The sequence below is a fragment of the Grus americana genome, chromosome 23 (assembly GCF_028858705.1).
Source record: "Grus americana isolate bGruAme1 chromosome 23, bGruAme1.mat, whole genome shotgun sequence".
Lineage (NCBI taxonomy): Eukaryota > Metazoa > Chordata > Aves > Gruiformes > Gruidae > Grus > Grus americana.
In genome coordinates, this window is record NC_072874.1 from 8,000,466 (window position 1) to 8,022,826 (window position 22,361).

General features: G+C 45.7%; 2 protein-coding genes across 8 annotated transcripts in view; both read right to left on the reverse strand.

The window, feature by feature from the left end:
• The window catches only part of EYA3 (EYA transcriptional coactivator and phosphatase 3), a 59,955-nt gene extending 45,994 nt beyond the window's left edge, over positions 1 to 13,961 (reverse strand). For 4 of the 7 annotated variants that reach the window (XM_054801997.1, XM_054801996.1, XM_054801993.1 and 1 more), the window contains exons 1-2: positions 13,842 to 13,961; positions 11,691 to 11,776 (exon numbers count right to left, since the gene is read on the reverse strand). The gene's annotated coding sequence lies outside the window, so the exon portion shown is untranslated. The remainder of the gene's footprint in view (positions 1 to 11,690; positions 11,777 to 13,841) is intronic. The other 3 variants (XM_054801999.1, XM_054801995.1, XM_054801992.1) reach the window with 2 other exon arrangements.
• Positions 1 to 22,361, reverse strand: part of PTAFR (platelet activating factor receptor) — a 34,343-nt gene that overhangs the window by 7,417 nt on the left and 4,565 nt on the right. The window contains exons 2-3 of the mRNA XM_054802000.1: positions 22,004 to 22,194; positions 13,842 to 18,066 (exon numbers count right to left, since the gene is read on the reverse strand). Coding sequence (XP_054657975.1) covers positions 16,947 to 18,008 — 1,062 coding nt within the window. The 5' untranslated portion in view covers positions 18,009 to 18,066; positions 22,004 to 22,194 and the 3' untranslated portion in view covers positions 13,842 to 16,946. The remainder of the gene's footprint in view (positions 1 to 13,841; positions 18,067 to 22,003; positions 22,195 to 22,361) is intronic.

Genomic DNA, 22,361 nt, shown 5'->3' on the forward strand with positions numbered 1-22,361 from the left:
AAATAAATACAAAAAGTGAAGAGAGAGGAGGCACATACTGACATTACTATGCACTGCTCAGCTACCAAGTGCTTTTTATTCTGAAGGTTTATGACTTAAGATTTAATATTCAGGCAAAATACGCGTTCAGCCATCTCCCGATGGGCAGCAACCCGTGCCCCTCCACATCAGGGTGCGAGCAGGTGGATGGATATAACCTCCTTGTTCCACAGGAGAGTTTCTTTACAATTTGATTCTTTTCCATATCTCAGCGTTCCCATATCCAACTGTGATAATATTTCATCAGCCAAGCTGCTGAAGTATTTCCAACTTGGTATTCAAGACAGCCAAACTAGCATTGTGCCTACACTGAGGAAGCAAACCCAGCCCACTGCCCACTCCAACAGGATCTCTCCCAAGGATTTGGCAAAAACAGATATTCTCTGAAGTTTTGAAGAATCTCCCATTTTGTTTTTAAACAGCTTGAATACAGACCACAGGAAATTACAGCATCAGCCTGGTTCCTGGTTTGGTTTGTGTAATAAAACAGCCCCTTAAGGAGCTGTCAGGAATTGAACAATTTTGTGTACAAAGCTTCATTTTTCCTTCCTTCAGGCAAAAACAAGATAACGGAAATTCTGCACAAAGTTCTACCATCACAATGATGCAAACAAAATGAGTGAGTAAATAGATGCCTGGGTGTGTAAAATGTTCTATCGGGTGAGCGTTATTTTTAAATCCTTGCAGGGCTATCAACGTTAAAGCTGTCTGCAGTTCACTTCTCTTCAACAACGACACACACGCAGCTTGGTTTCCCGGTTATTATGCAATTTTGTTAAATTTGATTTTGAAACATAGCAGGGAAATTTCTAATGGGGAAAAGAACTGAAAAGGAAAATTTGGAAATAACAACTTCATCCTCAAGACAAACAACTCCCACAGAAACAAGTCAGCAATTTCTTCTACATAGATCTAACGTGCATAGCTCACGTGGCACAAGAGCACGCAACTGCTATTAATCTTTTAGTTACAAAACAAAGCACAGTAATTTATGTAAATGTAAGAAAAGTAGCAAAGTCAATTACAACCTCCGTTAATGAGGACTCACTCAACTTGCATTGAGACTTAATGGATTTTTTCCAAAGACCGCAAATGATAAGATACCTGGTATCTTGCGGCTCACATACATTTTTGTGTTTTAGATAACTCATAAATGGGTGGCAAATCTCTAGAGCTGCAGCTCTGAAGGAAAAAAAATGCTGTTTGTCTTAAAAGCTTTTTAAAACAAACTTTAATACAGCAGAGCACACTGTCTTTAATTTCTAGAAGCCACTTCAGACACAGTCAAATAGATTAGGAAATCTCCTGAACAAAAGACTGAAATTTTTAATCCTCTATCAGTCAGACAGCAAATCTGCATCATATTAACCACAAAAAAAGGAATTATTTACATTATGCAGCTCTAAACTTTATTTTCAATAAACGATTTCACTATTACGTATCAAAAAGTCATATAGCTACCACCAGAGGCTACCAGGAATTTAATGTATAATCTATAGTTCTATTGGACAACCTGTTTCAGTACTCGACTTTCACCACAATTTTATTAAAATGGTTGTGACTATGGTAAATTTACTTATTTCTTTTATTATTTTGCATTAGAGTATTTATCACAGTGCAATCAGTTCTGAGAACATCTGTAGCTATTTGTGTCTTAGCAACAACAGTTGCTAGAGTAACCTGCTCAAAAAAGTTTAAAGAAACAATAAAGTACTGGATATTTGAGATTTTTTACTGAGGAAGGAAACAGTTTAAATGATGGTGTTCAATGCTTAGCCACTCAGTAAGAGCCACTGCTTTTAATTAGGTGGATTTGTTACACCATTTGCTTCACACAGCATCAGTCCTGCGGGCAGAGGCAGGTGGGAGCACAGAAACACCCCACTGGGTCAGACAAATGGTCCATCTAGCCCAGCCCAGCACAGCCCAGCCTGCCCCCAACAGCAGAAGCTCTGGGCAGGGAGTGTGTGAGCCTGGCCACTCTCCACCACCCTCTGCACGCCTCCAGCAGCCACAAGCATGGGACCGCAGAGGGGACATCCCTGCTGTGTCCTCCAGCATCCATGCATGGACCTGTTACCCACAAATTTCTCTGGTCCCTCTCTGAACCGGCTGTGGTCAGCAGCTCCCACAGCCGCCTGGGGCAACTCACAACCTGCCACATAAAGAACTTCTTGGTTCTTACACCCATCTCCAGTGAGTTTCTGAGTACTTTCAGTCCTAGTATGGCAGAACTGGGTGAGCAGCTCCTCTTTCAGCACATCCTCTGCCTTCAGGATTTTGTACACCCTGATTACATTCTCTCTCCAAATCAGAGTCCCAGCCTTCAGCTTCTCTATGGAAGGCATCTGCCCCATGCCCTATGATTACTGTTCTGCTCCCCCTTGAGATGTAGCAACCAGAACTGCACATAGTATACGAGATGTGGCTGCAACCACAGCTTTACTACAGAGCGGTAAAATGATGTCTCTGTCTGCTGTTCTCAATGCCTTTCCTAATGACAGCCAACACCGTTGGCTTTTTGTTTGGCTGCAATTTACACTGAGTAATCATTTCAATGAACCATCACTGTCCTCAGGTTCTCCTCTTGGAGTCATAACTGCCTGTTCTGAGTTCAGCCTTATGTAGAGATGGTTTAGATTGCTTTTCCCTAGATGAATTACCCTTAATTTGGGAAAAGCAATATCTAAATCATATTTATGTTAATTAAGTTCTCATAAATTGATCTACACTGAAGCTCTTCTGCCTCCTTTTTGATCACTCAGCTTGGCAATATCCTTCTGCCTTTGGCGTGGCCTTTTATGACTCAAAAATTCAGCAACATCAGTAAACTTGGAGATTTCACTGGCCATTCATTTCTCCAGATCACTGGTGAAAATGCTGGACAAAATCAGTCTAAGCACCAACATTAAGTGTACTACAGCGCTGTCTCTTCTCCAGCCTTTGAAGTGATCACCAAGCCCTGTCCTCTGCTCCCTGGGCTCACTAATCGAGTTAGAGGGCTTTTAACTACATTTGTCAGGGAAGACCCAAGCAGGGGACAGCACACATAAGACAGGGTGACAAAAATGCTCAGACAAACCAGCTCTCCTATGGGATGATGGACAAGCCTCTTGTACAATCAGAATGAGAAGGGTAGCCAAAAATGTGGAATATTGTTGTGGATGTCCACTACAGATCCTCTGTCGAGAAGTGAATGAAGCCATCTTTAAACAGCCGAAGAAACCCAGTGATCGCAGACCACAGTTTGCAAGAGGCACTTCAACCACCCCAGTATCCACTGTGAGAGCCAAGTGGTGGGGCGCACAAAAGTCAGGTTTCTCGATGCATCAAAGATAATTTTTTTATGTGGTGCTGTGACATGGTAAGAGTTCAAGATCCCAGGATAAGTGATGATGACAAGTAACAAAATAAATAGCAAGATTACAGTTTGTTCAAGAGACTGATCGTATAGGTACGGTACTACGGGAGAGCCTGAAGGAGCAATGCAGCCCAGGAGAGATGGCTGATCCTTGAGGACAGCTTCCCCAAGCACAAGAGAATAGTCAATCCCCCCATGCAGGCAATGAGCAGAAGCAGGAGGACAGTTTGGCTGGACAGTGAACTGCTCACTAAGCTCAAAAAGGAGGTCAAGCAAAGATCAGACACATGTGAGGACTTCACCAGCACTGATGCACAGATCAGAAGCTTGGCTGGCTCAAATCTGGCAGGGGATGCAAAGGGAAGAAGAGCTTCTAGGGCTCCTTGCGAGCACGCTGGCAGCAAAAGACCAAGAAAACCGTCACATGGATGCTGAGCAGGGCAGGCAATCAACTGACCAAGGACACAGGAAAGGCTGAGGTATTCAGTATCTTCCCTGCTTCAGGCTTTACCAACAAGGCCTGCTCTCAGGCCTCCCAGGTCCTTGTGCCTCCTGGCAGAGCCTAGAGGAAGAAAGTGTCAGAGCCCCCAGCAAATATCTCTCTCCTGGGGGGTTGGTTGCCTGGGCTTAGGGCCAAGACAGCCAGGTGGTGACCTTTTCCAGAAAGCTCCACCGGAGGTCTCCACTCCCTGCCTTGGGAGCTGCTTTAAGCTGCAGCTCTCACCTTTGGCACCCGCCTGAGCTACAGGCTTGACTTCCCAGCTTGACCTCAAAGCTGCCTTGCCGTGGATCCATCTGCCAACCCGGCTCTTGCCTTAACCCAGCTACCCGCCACCGCCAAGCTTGCCCTGCGGGTCCTGAGGGACTCTATCCTTGCTGGTGAGCCACTGCTACTGCTTGTCTTGCTACCACACTTAGCATCCCTTCCCTTAGGGATAAGCCTGTCCCTGCTGCTCCCAGACACTAACAATGGTACAGAAGGATGAAGTTAGAGATCGCCTTCAGAAAACTGGACATACACAATTCTGTAAGACCAAATAGGATGGAGAAGGAGCTGCTTTCTGTCATTTTGAAAGGTCATATCAATACGGGAGATGACTGATGACTGCAGAGCAGCAAATGTCACCTTCAAGACAGGCAATAAGGAAGATACAGGCCAGTCAGACTTGCCTCCATGTCTCAGGGGACTGTGGAGCAAATCCACAGAGACCATTCGCACGCACATGAAAGTCAAGAAGCACGGATCCACCAAAGGCAAATGGTGCCTGTCCAAGCTGACTGCCCTTTCTGATGCAATGATTTGCTCTGTGGAATAAGCAGGCTATAAATATTCTGTTTTTCCTTTTAGTAATGCAGAGTTCTTCAGCATCCCTGCAGCCACACTGGGCAGGTATAAACTATGGACGGACTACACAGTGGATGAAAAATTGTTCTGCACTGCTGGGTTCAAAGGACTGATTACAGCTCTACAATCTAACAAAGTAGCTGGTAAGAAAAAAACACCTACAAGAGCTGATAGTGGACACAATACTAACATCTTCATCATGACCAGTGCAACAGTACAGAACACTCCTTCAAAAAAAAATATCTGTGGATAAGACCAAACTGAGAGGGTGCAGTCCAAAAGCCTGAAAAGCAGAACTTGCAATTCAGATGGACTGTGACACGCTGGAAGAATGGGCTGGCAGGAACCTTGTTAAGTTCAACGAGGGCAAGTGCTATGTGCTGCCCTAGGGATGGAGCAACCCCATGCAACAGGACAGGCTGAGAATAAACTCAGAGGTCACAGTTCTGCAGGAAAGAAACTGGAGATCCTGGTGGACAAGAAGTTCAACATGAGTCAGCTGTGAGTCCTGGCAGCAATGAAGGCTTGTCTCAAGCTAGGCTAAAAAGATATCATAGAAAAGACACAGCCAGACTCATCTCAAATGCCTAGAGAAAGAGGTAATGGTCATAAATTGCAACAAGGAAAATTCCAGTTCAACATGAGGAAAAATTTATTCACCGTGTGAGAGGTCTGCGCCGGAAGAGTGACCCACAGAGGTGGTGAAATGTCCACCCTTGCACATTTTCAAAACTGCAATGGACAAGACCCTGAATGACCTACCTCCTGTGAGCAGGAGACTGAAGGAGACAACCTCCTGAGGTCCCCTGCAGTCCCAACTCTGTGCTTTCACCAGCTTCCCATTGATAGAGAACCTCTCCTACAAGCCTGGGAAAAGTTAGCTTCTTTAATACAACTCTGTCAAATGTTTTCTGAAAATTTGAGTATACCTATTGCTTCCCTCTACTCAGGCACTTGCAGAGCCCCAGTACATTAACAAGGTGGAATTTCCCTTTACAGAAGCCATGCTGACTCTTTTCCAATGGACTGCATTTTCCAGTAAGCAGTGATTTTGTCCTTTATGATTGCATTATCTTATTGCTGCTGGCAGTCAGTCACCCGTATGGTGTTCCCAGGATGTCCTCTAGAGCCCATCTTTAGCACTAACAGTGACAACAAGGAATTCACTGAGTTTCTCTGTTACACCTTACCATCCCCAGGTGCCCATTCCACCGCCCTTGGTCACCAAGCAGTCCCACACAATCACTACCTGGATTCCTGCTCTTGATGGATTTAGAGAATGTATTACTACTGGTTTGAGCCTCCTGTGCAAGGTGCTCTTCAACTTCCTTTTCACTCACGCTACAGATTTTCCTGTTCTCACCCACCATGCTTTCCATTTTTTAAATGCTCATCTTTTCCCCATGATGGCTTTTTAGCTTTCCCATTGAGCCACACAGGGATTTTTTTGGTGGAGTACCAATTTATTCACTTTCAAATGGTATATCCCGGCTTCTGACACAGTATTTTTTAAACAGATTTCAAGCTCCCTGTAGGTTGCTCACTTTTGGGGCAGATCTTTTTATGTTTTGGGGGGATTTTTAAACTACTTGATTCATTTTTAGTTATTTTAATGTCTTGAAATTGAATATCCATGTGCTGGATTTATTTTGTCTGTTGTCCCCTTCTACTCAGTTGTATCTAATTGTACTGTGATTGCTCTATGCATTTTATTGAGTTAGAAGAATGTTCTCTCTACCTCGCCTCCTGATGAGGCACAGAACTGGTCTCTGTTGAAGAATTATTAAAATATACATTCAACACAAAAACTACACACACTAATCACATCAACAAGGAAAAGAAAAAAGAATTCCCCCCACTAGAATCCTATGTGTGTCCTATGCACCACAACACTCCGAAAAGCAGCTTCTCTTGTCAGTTTAAACTTGGTTGCTGTAGGAAGCAGCCATTTATTGAGAAGCTGTACAACAGAGACCAGTTCTGTTGAAATCTCCCATTATAAGTCTCCCAAATTTGCACCTTCTCTGATCTCAATAGCTCCTGATCACCATCCATTTATCACCATCACTGCCCTGATCCAGGGGTAGCCAGTATAATCCTAGTAGTACATTTAAGGTCTGGGATTTCCACCCGTACAGACCCAATAGTGCTTCTCTTTTCCTATATTTGTGATGATGTTATCCTTTACAAAACTCCTTCCTGCACAGTGCCCATCTCCCACTATATAACCTACCCCACCATTTCCATCCAGCTGCTACCCTGCCATTACCGCATCCCAGTGAAAGCCTCCTTCCATGGTGGAAGATGACAGAAGCATCATCTCATCTGCTAGGTACAATTCTGGCAAAGAAATGTCTGATGACTTTTTTTCTAAATCTACCCTAAAGGTCCCATCTCTCCCAATTCTCTTCTTTCATGTTAGTTCAAGTCCTCTTCAGTATGAATTGCAATTAATGTGTGCTACCAGTGACCAACTCACATGCAATCTAAGAATCTTTGAGTTGATCTCGAGTATGTCATGCATCATTTTTTATAAAAGAGAAGGGGCTGTTACTTTATTTACTATGAGTGCTTCTAGCTTACCTACGCTCCAGACCAGTGCAATCAGTAAAAAAGCTACATCCAAATGCACAAAAATAGTACAAAGTTTCTACACAATCCTCAAAAGATACTGCAGCCAGGACAAGAAAACTTTCACAGTAAAAAACAGATTCATATTTACTTTCTTTTCCCTGTTGTCCTTCCATCTATTCCCATTTCCTTTTTTCTCTTTCATGCCATTATTTATTTTAATTATCTAACTGCCAGTTTAGTCATTACATAACTTTTTTTATTTAGCCCATACAAAATATTTTCAGTTCAAGAGTACTCAAATATATTAACTTCTAAAAACAATGACTCAGTCCAATCAATAACTCTCTTCTCCAGAAAACAAAAATATACTTCTAGACAACAAAATTGTGGTGACATAAGCTTTCAGTCTTTGGACCTGTCCTACTTGAAACTTTACTACAAAGATAGCTTTTGCTCCCTGCATTCTTCCAAGTCTTCTTCTAAACGCAGAAAAGCAGTGCTGTCAGTAACCCAACAGGAATTACTACTCACTATTGCAATTAGTGAGCCTCTGGGTTCATTCACAAGCAGCAACACCACAGAGTCACCAAATGCACATTCAACTTCTGCTACATACACAGAAAAATCATCAGAAGGCCCTGAAGGAGTAGGACACAGATACCAAAGATATGGACAAAGGAAACACAGCAGGAAAGGTCTGACATTTTAATAACATAAGAAGCCTTGTTTGAGATTGTTCTTGATCCACAGGGGTCTCAGACTATTCTACCAGGTTGAGCCAAATGGCAACTACACATATTACAAAGAGCAAGAAAATAGTCAACAGGGGTTAATGGAGAGTCATGGAGGTCATCAGGGGGTTGTGGCTGGGTTTTTTTGGAGGGGGGAAAGGGTGGGGGGGTGGTAGTGTTTGTTTGGGTTTTTAAACTTACTGCATTTCCTGAGTTACAGCATTTAAGGGGGGGGGAAGGCGGTGAGAAAAACAAAGCATGAGACTTCAGGGTTCACACAACTGTGGTCACAAGAAGAGACTCAAACTTTCTGTCTGTACCTTTCCACAGTGTGTGTGTGTGTGTTTTTCTCTGGTCAATACTTAAAAAACAAACAAACCAAAAAAAAAAAAAAGATAATTAATTACACTGCATCAGGCATCATGTAAACCAGGTCCTCTAACCTGGTATGTGCAGGCATTGTTTTGTTTCCCGGAGGAAACAAAATCATTAAGATATCTTCATTGCTATAAATACATGTTCTTCAGACCTTGTTATTGAGAATTAATCCCTAACAATAAATAAATCCTAGCAAAAATAGTGCTGTGTGTTCTGAAGTTTCTGATGATTGCAGAAAATCTAGAACACAAAATGAATGTGGACAGATTGTCCTGGTTTTGGCTAGGATAGAGTTAATTTTCCCAAGGAGCCAGGACAGGTGAGCCAGCCTGGCCAGGGGCTATTCCATACCATCTGACATCATGCTCACCACAAAAGGGGTTAGTGGGGATGGGCTGAGCTCCGGTAGGTCAGTGAAAATTGCTTTCTGTTATCACCCACTGTGAATATCTGTTATCAGTACTGTTGTTGTTGTTTTCCTCTCCCTTGCCATCCCAGTAACCTGTCCTTATCCCAACCCACGAGGCTTTGCCTTTGTGTTTCCATTCTGCTCCCCATCCCGCTGGGGCAGGGGTGAGCGAGCGGTGCACGGCGCTCAGCTGAGTCTGGAGCTGAACCACGTCACAGATGAACAACCACGTCATTGTTTTACTAAGATATTTGTAATTAGTTGAGCTGTGGCAAGCGATAATATTGTGCATTTTAATTTTAGCTTATACCAGTTACAAAGTGAATCACATGCAAACTATTGCAGCTGTAATCAAAGACTGTTTAACCCTATAGTCTGTAAAGTTACAGTCAGTTTTATTTGACAACTGGGACAGGCAAGGAATGCAGGCACAACTCATTTTCGGCGCTCTCAGAGCCCTGGTAGCCCTGTCACATCCATGACAGGGAAGCCAGGGGCCCTGGGCGAGGACTGACTTTCCAGCAGGATGACACATGCCTCCAGACTAAAAGAGAGCCCAAGGAATTAGTATCTTCTTGCTTACCATGCGTAACAGGTAATCTTTGAGATAGAACAGGCCACAGTATTTTCTGCTGCCTTTTAGCTCCAAAATCCGTCAACATCAAGAAATTCCCTAAAGGGCTGTCATCTTTGACTTACACCTATTCCAGCTAATGCAAAACCTCTCTTGAACTAGTCCATTTTTACTTCCCTCACTGGAAAAAGAAGATGCATGACATATACTGGATTCTGGTACTAGTTCAGCGAGAACTAAAACTTTCAGTGAAGACCAATTATATATGTTTTTAATACCAACATCCACAAAAAAAAGGTAATTTCATTGAGAGATCAGAGAAACTTACTCAACAACTTGGTGCTGGTTTTTCTTCAGCATAAAGTTAAATTCTTTAGGTGGAAAGCTACGACACAGATTAGTAGTTCAGAGAATTGTCAAACTGCTTTTGCTATCTTATTTCAAAATGCTAAGAGCAGTAGTATCATTGACTCATGGGGACTTTTTGGCTTTCTTCAGGTCAGGCAAGATTGAGTATTTTGTAACTTTTTTTTTTTTTTTAAGCCAGAAGAATTAATTTTTCCTTGTATCCAGAAAGATCAACACAGCAGCAGGCTTGGCATGAGAGCTAACTACTAGATAGAAAAAAAAGATACAGTAGAAAAAGAAGAAATAAACCTTGTGTGCCTTTATAGTTCTCCAGAATACCAGCCAAGCTAATGAAGACAAAAAAATTAGTAGTCCCTGTTATCTTTAAGTCCCTTCGTCTTTTAGAAAGGCCAGCTCCCTTCCCTATACCCCAAAAGTTCTGGATGGACAGGAAATGGGGATTTAAAAGTACACAGAATAATCAAGGCAATCGCTTCTGAAATTTCAAGAGCTATTATAAAGGTATTGAACAAAACATCAGATGTATTGCAAATGGGACCGCATTTCTATGTTAAACTGAAAGCCGTCCACCAACAGGGTTGTTTTCTGTGACAGTATTTTCCCCAATAGGTATATGAGAACAACTATGCCTTTACCAAAAAAGCAGCATGGGAAATTTTGATAGGAAACCAGTGATCAATCAAAACGTGGTTTTGAAAACAGCTGCCCACTTCTTTTCTGCTCTGAAGAATAATTAATCACCTACTTTTTCAAATTACCTAGGTCCTGAATATGCATTTTTCTACCCTGATCATCTTCAATCAATCATATTTAAGGGAGAATTTCTTAAGCTCTCTCAAATAGAATCGGGCAAAAACACTGTCACAGAAAAGACAAGTATGAGACTGATTTGCAAAATCTTCAAAATGGAATTACATGAAACAGTACAATATTTATAGAAATATGAACCATCACCCAAGGTTTAAAGCTGCCATACACTTTATGTTATGTTCCAGTTGGTGACTCTCAGAGAAACAGCACTGTCAGTATTGAAACACAAACAACACAAATTTCAAGACTCAGAAGGAAGCTCTTAGGATGTGAGAATAGCTCTGTAGCCTGGTCTCAACTCAGGAGAGACCCACCATCTGCAGAACTGAAGAACTGTTCAATCACCTCTGAAATTAGACTAGCCATACCTTTAACCCCAAAAGTTTATTTAAGAGATGGTAAAAGTTCCCAATCAGCTTCATCATAATACTAAATTATTTTTCTAAATACAAAGCTAAGTTATATTGCCCAGTTATGGGACTGATCTGTGACAACTTGGAAAAGACGAGACAGCAGTGACTGGTGTGGTGTGGATCAAAATGACACCACAGGCTGAAGAGCCTGCTAGGACACGCCGCGTCTTCTGCCCACAGCACTCCCCCCAGCATCAGGTTTGGGTAACGCATTAGGAGGAGATCTGAACCCTTGCAGCACCACCTTCACTGGAGGCAGCTGCAAGAAGGAAGAAAGGATTTGAAGTTACTCCCTCAAGTACTGGAGTGCCTCCAGTCATAGCATCTGCATGAACTCTCCTTGAATCCTGGCTAGAGAGGGGCCACAGAGAGAACACTGCTGAAGAGATGCTTCTTTTGCTGCCTTTAACCAATTAAAGGAAAAACTTCCAGACAAATTAGGATGAAAGAAAGAGAATGAATTAAGGATAAGACAAAAGCTGAAAAAGACCTTCCTCAACTTATGACTAACCAGTGTGTGCCACTGGTCATGGTTTAGGTGACAAAAACACTCGGGAGCCACTGCAAGAGACAATGCTGTCTGGAGGTGGGCTGTATGTAGACACTGCTCAGTGCAAGATGGTACATAAAATACCAGTTGTTAAATCCCAACATGATTCCACTTCAGGCGTCAAAAGTGTCCTGTACCTCTCCATCCTGACAGCTCCTTTTTCGATCACAGGGTTTTGCAGACCCAGTACAAGTTTTAGCAAACATCCATGTTCTAGGAGCACCTTTCAGAAAAAAAAAAAAAAAAAGACTCACGGGGAGGGAAAACAAAAAAAATCCTACCGCTGATAACTAAGAATACAGGTACTGAGGAGTTACTCACACCCACAATGACATATTATTTGCTTTAAGCCTTGAACCTTTATGCATAACATGACTTGCACACAGAAACGCACTACTTGCTAGGTTTTTCATTCAATTAAAATATTTTAGTGTATTTTATCCAGTTTTACGTTTAGTCATATATAACTACCCTTTGGTACACAAAGTGAGGACATCGTACATTAATCTGCTGTAGAGCTACTCCAACCCATTAACACAAAACATGGAAACCCATTTAATAAAGTGTACTCTGACATATTCAATTCGAAACTCATTTAACATCTGGGTATTTAAAGGATAAAGTTTTGAGAAGCTATAAATCCTTCCAAAGTCACTAATTACTCAGGAATTATTACAGCTATTGCATACATCTGTGACGGGCAAGCGACAGTTTTTCAATCCAATCTGTCACACAACCCTACAATACAGAGTTACCAAGGTGCCACAACTGCTGCTGAGGTTGCGTGGAAGAGCCAAGAGGGAGGTGAAAGCTGCAAAAAGACACTGTGCAGTAATTCTAATGGCTGTAAACTGCGAGACCTTAACCTCAGCTACCTTTTAGACACAGAGCAGTGAGAAAGTACCTGTGTATCATTGTTTGTGTGGCAAAAGTTGGATTGCAGAACTGCACAAGTATCGCACCATGAGGCGATAAGAAAAAACCCAAAATACGATGGGTGCAGTCTGACAGGTCAGCAGTTTTGCAGGCTGAGGAAGCCACTATCTTCATGCATTTTAAAAAGTAGCTTATTATGAAAATGGTGACGTGAGGCATGTGAATTGCCATGATCCTCAATAAAACCTATCTTATTCAGTATCATGAATTTACAACAATCCTCAGCAGACAAAATTGAAGGAAACCAAGCAACAGAGGCAGATAATGATAATCATAAAAATCTTATCTTAATCAGTATGGTTGACTTAATTACCAGTTGGAACTTACTACACTACAGATTAAGTGCATCACAGAAGCAAAGTAGAGCTAGCTCCATACTGAAAGCAAAGTTCAGCAAGGCTTTTTTTGTACGATGCTCCATCTGAATTACTACAGCTACGTTGCATCAAGGACTAGCTCTAGTCTGGAAACAATTTAGCCTCACCACGCAGTGCAGAAACCAAACTAATAAGGCATGCTGTGCTTGAGCTGGCTCCACACAAAGCTACAGCAACTCTGCGCAGCATTCCCAGAACCAGGGACGTCCAGCAGAGCTGATGTGGATCCAACGCAGCTTGTGAAGCCCAACTGATCGCGGCCCTGCCAAGCCCAAACACGGCCTCTTGGACTTGTCTGCACAAGCTCCGGTGTGAGCGACTGAACCCATCCAACGACTACGAAGGGCAGGTATGTTTAACTGTCTCCTTGCAAAGCCACAAACGCAGCTTGAGCAGGGCTGCCCTGAGCAGAGGGCCCTGCTGCGGGCCCTGCGAACGGCCCACCGGACCGCGGGCACATCCCGGGGCGAGTACTTTCTCCCCGTTACCTCGCACGAGCCACCCCTGGCTACCTGGGCTGAGCTGCAGGAGTCAGTCAGTGTCTTTCTGCACCTTTTGGCTGTTTCCCAGCTCTTCCAAGCACCACCAGCGGCGGCTGAGGCACCAGGACGGCTGGGAACCCCCCCGCCGGGCCGGGACCCCGCCGTGCTCCGGGGGCAGCGGTCTCCGGGGCGGCGAGCCCTGGAGTCTGACCCCGCACCAACCGCTCCCGCCCTGACCGCAGACGCCCCTCGACGGGCCTGCGCTCAGGGAGGGGGCGGGGGCGCACACCTCACACACGCGTCGTCCCCACCGCCTCCGCCTGCGCCCCCGCGGCCGACGAGCTGGGGCCCGGCCCGGCCCGAGGCGGGGGAGCGGCGCCGGGGGTCCGCGGGGGGAAGCGCGCCCAGGGCGGGGGAGGCCACGCGCCGTCCTCCCCGCCGCGACACCGGGCGCGCAGCGCTGGCCGGGCCCCCCCCCTCAGCGGGCTCTTACCGAGAGGCGGCTCCGGACCCGGGCCCGGGAGCGCGTCCCGCAGCGGACATGGCAGCGGCGGCCCCGCGCCTCCTCGCCCCCGCCCGCCGCAGCGCCGCCCGGAAGCAGAGCGCGCGGCGACGGAAGTGACGCCACCGACCCGAAGGCGGCCGGGGGCGGGGTCACGGCGGAGGGACCGGCCCTGCGGCCTATCGGGGGCCGCGCCCGGCCGCCGCCTTGGAGCGGTAACGGGTCCCGCCAGCGTCCGGTGAGCGGCGCTTCAGCCGCCCGGCCCGGCCCGGCCCGGAGCTACCGCTGCTGCTGGCGGCCTGTGGGTTTGGCTGCTGTTCGGCTTGTCGGGCCGTCTCTGCGGTGCGCTGCCTTACTGCGGGGGGTGTTGCAGTGCGAGTTACTTAAAACAGTTTGTCCCTTCTCAGCCGCGGTGCCGGAGCCGCGCGATGCCCGTTCGGCGGTTGTGCTGGGTTGTGCAGAACGCTCGCAGCTTCTTTACAAGTTGTTTCCTCTGAAATGATTTCTTTCCCCTTTCAGTTGGTCAAAACTTGCTGAGCCTTTAACTTCGCCTCTCCCAAGAGTTCACGTGGTGATTTTTTTAAAAAACCACCAAATTCAAGCTGTGTCAGCGTGGTACCGAGGCTCTTCCCTTGGGTATAAACAAAGTTCAGAAGGTGGGAGAAGTTGAAGGGCGAAGTACCTGGGGAACACGGTTTATTTAAAAGAACTTTTGACGATGCATTTTATTACAAAGTGAAGCAGAGTAATGCAACATTGCGGTCAGACCGAGAAAGCCATTCCAGGAACGGTAGTAGCTCAGACTGGTTTTTAGAAACGCGTTGTTACTGACTGAATTACTGCCACGTATCCTCCTGAAGTGCCCTCGGGGCTTTTTTCCTCCACTTACCCCTTTCCTCAGATGCAAGTTTACATTTGTTCTCTGAGCCCACGCTGGCCTTACAGCTGTTTTCTGTGGAGTAAAGCATGTTATTTACCCACAGTAAGTAGCCTGAACTGTAAACTCTGTTGCAAGCTTTCCAGGAATCAATAGAAAATCATGCATTTACCAGATCGCTGCATAAAATCCCTTTCCATTTCCTCTAAGAGTTGCCAAACTCCATCTGTTCAGTGCTTTAGGGGCTGTGAAGCAAGAGAGCTCTGCTATCGTATGGGGTGGCAAGGGGAAAGGAGGAAAGCTCCATCCCATCTGCCAGCTGCAAGAGCTCCTCAGCCAGAACGTGCCGTCTGGGGAGGGCAGAAATAGAGACACATTCCTCCACAAGCAGGATTTAAGCTTTTAAATGACAAAAATTAGCCCCCTTGCTGTGTGCTGTGGCTCAGATGACTGCAGGTTTAGGGCAAAGCTGTGATTGTGGCTGAGGGACACAGGGAATTCTCTGCTAAAAGGTGCCAGCAGATGTTACTTATGGGTGGCCATTACTGGAGCAAAGTCCAGGACCAGGAGGGAAATGCATTCACGTTGTGATCAGATTCTTTCCTCTGCCTGGCACTGGGTCTGGAGTGCATGGCTGGCCCTGGCAGATGGCATTAGGAAAAGAAACGCCTTAGTTCTTAGGCTCATTCACACAAGTAAGCTGGCTGAGGATCTTCAGGAGATACACCTGAAGGACCCGTATCTCCACTGAATATAGGCAAAGTCTGATACAGACGTTGATCCTGTCTTTGGAAAGACTTGAGCTTATCTTTCACATTCTCTGGTGGGCGTAGGAAGTCCGTGCATATGAATAATCAGTGTCACAGGTCAGATACACTTTTCCAGTCATCAACCAGACTCTCCCATGTAGTTTAGGGAACCAAAAACTGTTGTGAAAACAAGTAAGTTCCCTTCCCTGCCCAATTTCCTGTGCTGGATTGAGCAATTTTGGTCAGAAAAGGAACCTCAAGTGTCTCATGATTGGTAACAGAGCTCAGCACCCTGGAAAACCACTTTGCCCCGGGCCCCAACTGACAGCAGCCAGCCCTGAGCGAGGAGTCTCCAGTCTTCCCGGCACTGCTTTACTCCAGTGGCTATGACCTGACCTAATACTTCACTTCTGGTAGGATATCAAGAACTAGTCAGCTTCATTTCTTTGCAGCAGAAATAGAAAGGCTGGGGGAAGGAATAATGTACAGTTATTTACTACAACCCTAATTTAAAGAAAAAGATACTGAAGTGTTTTAAGGATTTTTTTTTCTTATTGTTGTAATGCCCATTCTGACAACAAGCTGTTATCTGGAGCCTCCAAAGTGAGATCTCCACAGCCACATGCAGTCAGCCAAAAATTACTAAACTGAGTGCAAGAGACCACTGGTTTGCCAGTTCTGCTATCATACAAGAAGCCAGGGCAGACAACAGTCCCCTTTTGACATAATGCTGATTTGGGAATGGGGGCTGAGGCACTGGCAATTTCTCTTCCTTTTCTTGCGTACCAGTCCAGTTACTTCACTGATTCAAGAGCTGGGAGCACAGGTAAAAGTTTGTAATAGCTACTCCCAGACATCTGTCAAGTATGGACCCCAGCAGACCATGCGAGTAGGTAAGTAGAGATCAGAGGTGCAGATCTCTTCTTTGATGGCATTTGAGGAACTCGGACTACGTTCCTTCTAGAAGAAGGAAGAGCTTCTTCATCTCAGTCTCTCTTCACAGAACCGTGCAAGCTGCTTAGAAAAGTCACTTGACGATGCCAGCAGCTGTCTGTTCTTCCAGGTCTTTTAGAAGTCTCTTATAGCTCTGATACTGGATTCTTCATGTAGTTGGGCAGGCAGAGGACCAGGAATGGTGCTATCTGGGCTGACACTAGATAATTTCAGTGCAGTTAGCTTCGAGCTACTCACTGCAGAGACTCAATGACATTTCTTTCATGTGAAAGCAGATGAGCTGAGGTGTTCTCAGTGCCCGTGAGAACATCAGCCCAGACGGAAGGTGCTTTTCTGTCAGATTATTACAGGTTCCAGTTCTGCCAGTTGCATGTGATGGGACAAATGAGCATCCATTCTTCTGTCTAATGGGGAAAAGGAAATGTCATATCCTGGTCCTCTGTTGTGTTCCTCAGTGCCTCTTGAGAAAAGATGAATGACTAACACATCTCAGTCTGCAATCAGAACAGAGCTGACCTAGATCCTGATGGCATCCTCTTGGTGAATGGTGCCCTCAATCACTGTGTCCGTGGTTTGCCTGGAGCACTTGCGACTCCCTTTCATGCTTTTCAGATTTTCTGAAAGATGCTTCTGGAACTTCTTGGTGAGGAAGCAGTAGATGATTGGGTCCAACACACAGTTCGTACTCAAGAGGCACAAAGTAACCTGGTGAGCATCATTCAGTTGTTGGCGCAACTGACACTCTTCCTTCTTCCACTGCTCCAGAACAGTCAGGGTCCAGGGCAGGTGCACTATGTGATGAGGTACAAAGCTTATGATGAACACAGCCAGCACTGTGCAAACCATCCAGAGTGCCCTTTGCTTGACATGAGCACTCTTCCGTGGCTGCGCTGATTTGGAGAACAGGGTCCTGATAATGATGATGTTCCAACCTAGTATAAAAAGGAAAATTATATAGAAGAGGATGCAGATGATGACATGAATGGCAAGAACAGCTGAAACACTGCTAGAAGTGTCATAGTGCTCAAAGCATCGCGTGAAATTCTTCAAATTGATCTCCTGCTGGTTAGTATTATTGTCAAAAAGGTAATACAAAGAGCTGCCCACTATTATGATCCAGATAGCTGCTGATAAGTAGATACCCCTTCTCTGGGTGGTAAACTGAGCAGCTTTAATGGGATTAGTCACGGCTTGGTAGCGGTTGTATGTGATGACCATCAGAAAGGCAACAGAAGAGTAGGTGTTAACGAAAAATAAACAGCCAGCCACGTTACAGAGGAACTCAGGCATGATCCAGTCTCCATGGTGGTGATAGTAAACAATCCACATAGGCATCGTAACCAAGAAGAGCAGGTCAGCTACTGTCAGGTTCACCATGAATATCTTGATTTCATTGAGTTTCTTGGTGGGGTAAATACGGCTGAAAATCCAGAGCACATAGCAGTTGGCAACAAAGCCCAGGATGAAAATGATGCTGTAGAAAACAGTGAAGAGGTTGTAGCGAAACTCAGAGTCTATGTGGCATGAAATGTAGGAATCAGCACTACCTTCAGCGCCACCTTTACCCTTTCCAGACATCGTGGTGCTGAGTGGGCACGTCTGAAGCAGAATTTCCTGCTGTAACTTTTCTTCTGACCTAAAAATATAAAGCATAAAACAAGCTGATTGGTATGGTGCCATTGCTAAGCCAAAAGCCTTTCACTTTCAGCTGTCCGTGACCACAGGAGTTCTGCTCCATGCCTTGGCTCCAGCCACAGACGCCCGCCCTGTTCCCTTGGTCCTGTCTTTGATCCCATCTCCACACCATACTAGCCATTGTGTCTTCATCCAGGATTGTTTGCCGCAGTGCAGATCTCAGATCACTAATCTCTAATCTCAAAAGACTTTTCTGCATGAGGGTTCTTAGATAAAAATCATCTGTTACTCTGCTCTGTCTCAAGCTTCTTAATCTTTTACTATAAGTAAACAGGTTTTCTAGGTCTCTTTTTTTTCCCCCTGTGGTTCCTAATTCTAACTTGCCTACATTTATTTTAACCTAGAAATTCCATAAGTGAAACAATATCTGGTAAAAATGTCTCACCAGTGCCATTTCCAGAGTCTCCCTCTACTTGTTGTTTTCTGACATTTTCCTGCTTACACTTGTAAAGATTGTAGTTGTTTTCTTCGTTGCAGGCACTGTAGGATCTCACATTGACTTCATAGGCTACCAGACCTCTCAATGTTTTTACCTCAGTGAATGATGTAAAAGATAAGTCACTAATTCTAAAGGGTGATGTTTTGTGGTACATTGTTGGTTTTAACTACAGTTTCTCTCTCTTAAAATCCTGGTCATTATCTATTGTGCCATCATTTTGATTTCGAGTTATCATCAAACCAATCTGTCTCTTTTTTTTTCCCCTACCATTTCTGCATCGAATACACGTGTCAGCAGCAGCAGTTCTGTACTTTCCTGGGTCACTGGTGACAAACACTCTGCCTAAAGAGAAGCCTTCAGGTTTTTAATAGTAGCAGTCCCCACCTCAGTTAGTATTTCTTCAAATCTTGCCTGCAGTTTGGACATACCAAATCCCTGCAGCGTCAATATTGTACGTGTTCTTGTCTCAGATTCGGTCTAATCCCTTGTATACTTTAACCTGCTGCTTTTACCATCCAGAGGACGTACGCGCCTGTCCTTGGCCCTAGTGCCAACTCCCTGTCTGATGCTGGGCAGGCACTCACCTCTGTGACACAATTCTGCAGATCTGCTTGGCTTTCTCTTCCTTTGTGGGAAGATAACTGACTAACTCGAGTAAAGCAGTTTGAGAGCCACCAGCAAGGACACTAGGTTGCTTGCTGACGGTAAACTCGGGGGGGTTGGTAACGTGCAGAACATGGTGGTTTTCCTTGAGAGTGAGTAAACTGTACTGCCAGTCATGACGCCTAAACTTCTTTGGCAAGTTATGATGGGAGTGCCAGGTGCTGCACATCGTAATGTGCTTGCCTCAGCTCTGCCAGCTCCATGGACAGCATGCATTTTCCCCCAAAGACCGCTGCCTCCTGAGAAGGCACCCTCCTGCCTTGAAACTTTCTGCATCTTCCCCTGCACCAGACAGGGGCATGAACCACCATCTCAGCTTCTCTGAGTTGAGTCACTCCTTGTACCCATGTGCTGTTGGTTCCTCTTTTAGACATTGCACATTTGCAGTTTTCCTCTGCAAATGGGGAAGTCAGCTCTAGCTCAAGAAAGCTCTCCCTTTCTTCAGAAAAACCTGCAAAGCCCTTGGTACTTCTTTGCAGCTGTTAGGAGAGGAAGGCAATAGTCATCTTCCCAAGCCTGTCCCTCCTCACCCCCCACAGGTCCCCTAAGGACATGACAACTACAGATATCCACAACTTGTCCTTGGACCTTCACAGGCTGCTGCGTGCTGGGCAGCACTGGGGTCTGAGTGTTTTTAAACTCAATCTTTCAGCCACGTGCCGTGTGAATTAACAAGTAGCTGTGACAGTACTAGTACTTGGCAAGGTGACATACGTATCTGTCCTCTTTCACTTTGGTCTCTGCCACCCTGCTGAGAACCCACTGATCTCTAAATTCAGGTGGCGGTAGCCAGGAGGTGAGGATGCTCTGGGCTATGACACCTTGGGGTCTGGCTGCAGAAGTCTGGCACATCCCTGAGGAGTAATGTGTCACTCCCTGCTGCCCTGCAGAGGGTCCCACAGCAGACAGGAGACCACGCTCTGTTCCCTGTTCTACCTTTGACTGATGCAGGACCCAAGGGAAGTCATAGAATCCCAGACTGGTTTGGGTTGGAAGGGACCTCAAAACCCATCTAGTTCCAACCCCCTGCCATGGGCAGGGACACCCTCCACTAGCCCAGGTTGCCTGAAGCCCCATCCAACCTGGCCTTGAACACTTCCAGGGATGGGGCACCCACAGCTTCTCTGGGCAGCCTGTGCCAGCACCTCACCACCCTCACAGGGAAGACGTCTTAGTGGTCATCTCATGGATCTGTTTCCACACCCTTATCTACATATGAAAAGTAATTGTCACACCATGGTCTTAAATAAATGTCCGTGTCTAAGCCCAGCTCTCCCACACACTGAGGGACCATCTCTGATAAGGACGTAGGCCAGTTGGAAGGGTTTGCATCTCTCAGCTCAGGAGGACACCTAGCAGATGCAGACATTGAGGGAAAGGGTGAGGCTGTGCAGAGGCAAGAGACAGTAGTGGGGAGCTTTGTGTTTGATGCACTATTGTAATGTTAGAATAAGAAAAAAAAAAGTCCTAATTACCTAAGATCATGAGAGAACTTAAAGGGTTGGTTTTTTTCAAATCTGCATCCTAAACTCACTGTTCTATCTGCCAACTTCAGCAAATAGTTCTGGTGCTTGGGATTGGAATCTTTGCAATGAAAGGTGCTCTATCACTGTAGCACCAGACCTGAATATAGCCAAAGTGGGAGGAAAAAAGGGTGATGCGTCCCACTAGCAGAATTCACAAGGAGGAGACAAGTGCCCACATCCAATACATAGGCACAACTGTTATTCACAAAGTCCCTGTAGACTGTGCCCCTCCATTTCTGGTACTGTGCATGGGCATGGCAGCCTCCAAACCTTGCCCAGGAGCGCTGGTGAACTTTACTGGTGAGATCTCCAGGCCCATCAGCTGCCAGGTTTAGCAGCTGGGGTGGAAAGGAGAGCAAACCTGCGTGTCCCTCTCCATTGCAAAGCCCTGCACAGAAGATAGGTTTGAGCTAAGGGGCTGCGCCCTGACCTGGAGAGATGAATGCAAGGACGTGCTCTATGTTGTTCAGTCTGCTAGAAATCTCTGACAAAGGTGGGCTGTGGGAGATGGCAGTGCCGCCTCCTGGCCCCTACAGCACTTGGTAGAGCTCATCTGTCTCTGCATGAATAGGCTGTGCAGTGCCAATGCCAACATCCTTCAGGGAATCACAAGAAAGTTGTTTTTCCCTTCTTGGTTGTCAAGCCAGATATTCTACAAAATACAGCTATAACAGAGCATGGCACCATTCCCCACTGAATTTACTCAATACGCACTTCCCTCTTCAGCCTGAAGAACTCGAGCTCACATCTCCTGTATACCTGTGAGATGTCCTAAGCCCTAGACTCTGGAGTGCCATGGGGAGGATCTCTCTTAGCCTCTCCTGTTGAAGCGGTTCCCTGTAAATATTCTCCATGCCAGCAGATGGGAGAACAGGTGCACAGTGGTCAGAGTGTGGGTCCTTTTCTCTGCTACAGCAGGCTGCGCTGCCTTACCAAAATCCCTGGCAACTCCTAGCCCAAGCCATTACCTTGTACATTAGTACACCAACCAATAATCCCAAGTGGTTTATATCATCAACTCCATTGTATGCAGAACTAGAGGTGGAAGTAACCAGCTGCGCAGCACATCATGGCTGGGACAACTGCGGACTCTGCTCCCAGGCTACACTCTCTCCCTTGGGCCATGCTCTCCCTGTAAGGATTTACTGGCTCACAGCTGCAAGGTGCAAGGACCATGCTAACACAAGCTATGCCATCAGCAAAAGCATCTTCCAGGAGGAATAGTACTAATAAGTATACTTTGTGCTTACCCCAGTCTAAGGATTCAGCATGATATGTCCATCTTCAGCTTTAGTAGAGCAGTCATGGGTGTTTTACTGAGGATGTTCGGTCTTCTTCCAATTGTTACTTTCTCTGACCTGGGGCTGGAAGGTCTCCACACAGGCAGCTCTCAAGAACAGGACACCAGAATGGGAGCAACTGCAGCATGACTGCAGAGTCACTAGAGAAGAGGAAACGTGTGACATCAGCTCAAAGGAAATGAGAAATAAAATAAGCTCTAGAGGAAAGGCAATTAACCACAGCAAAGATCTGGAGAGTCCTTAAAGCTGTTTCCTCAAAGTGTCTCTGCTTCTGATGATCCCGAAAGAGGGCAAGGTTGGGATTTTC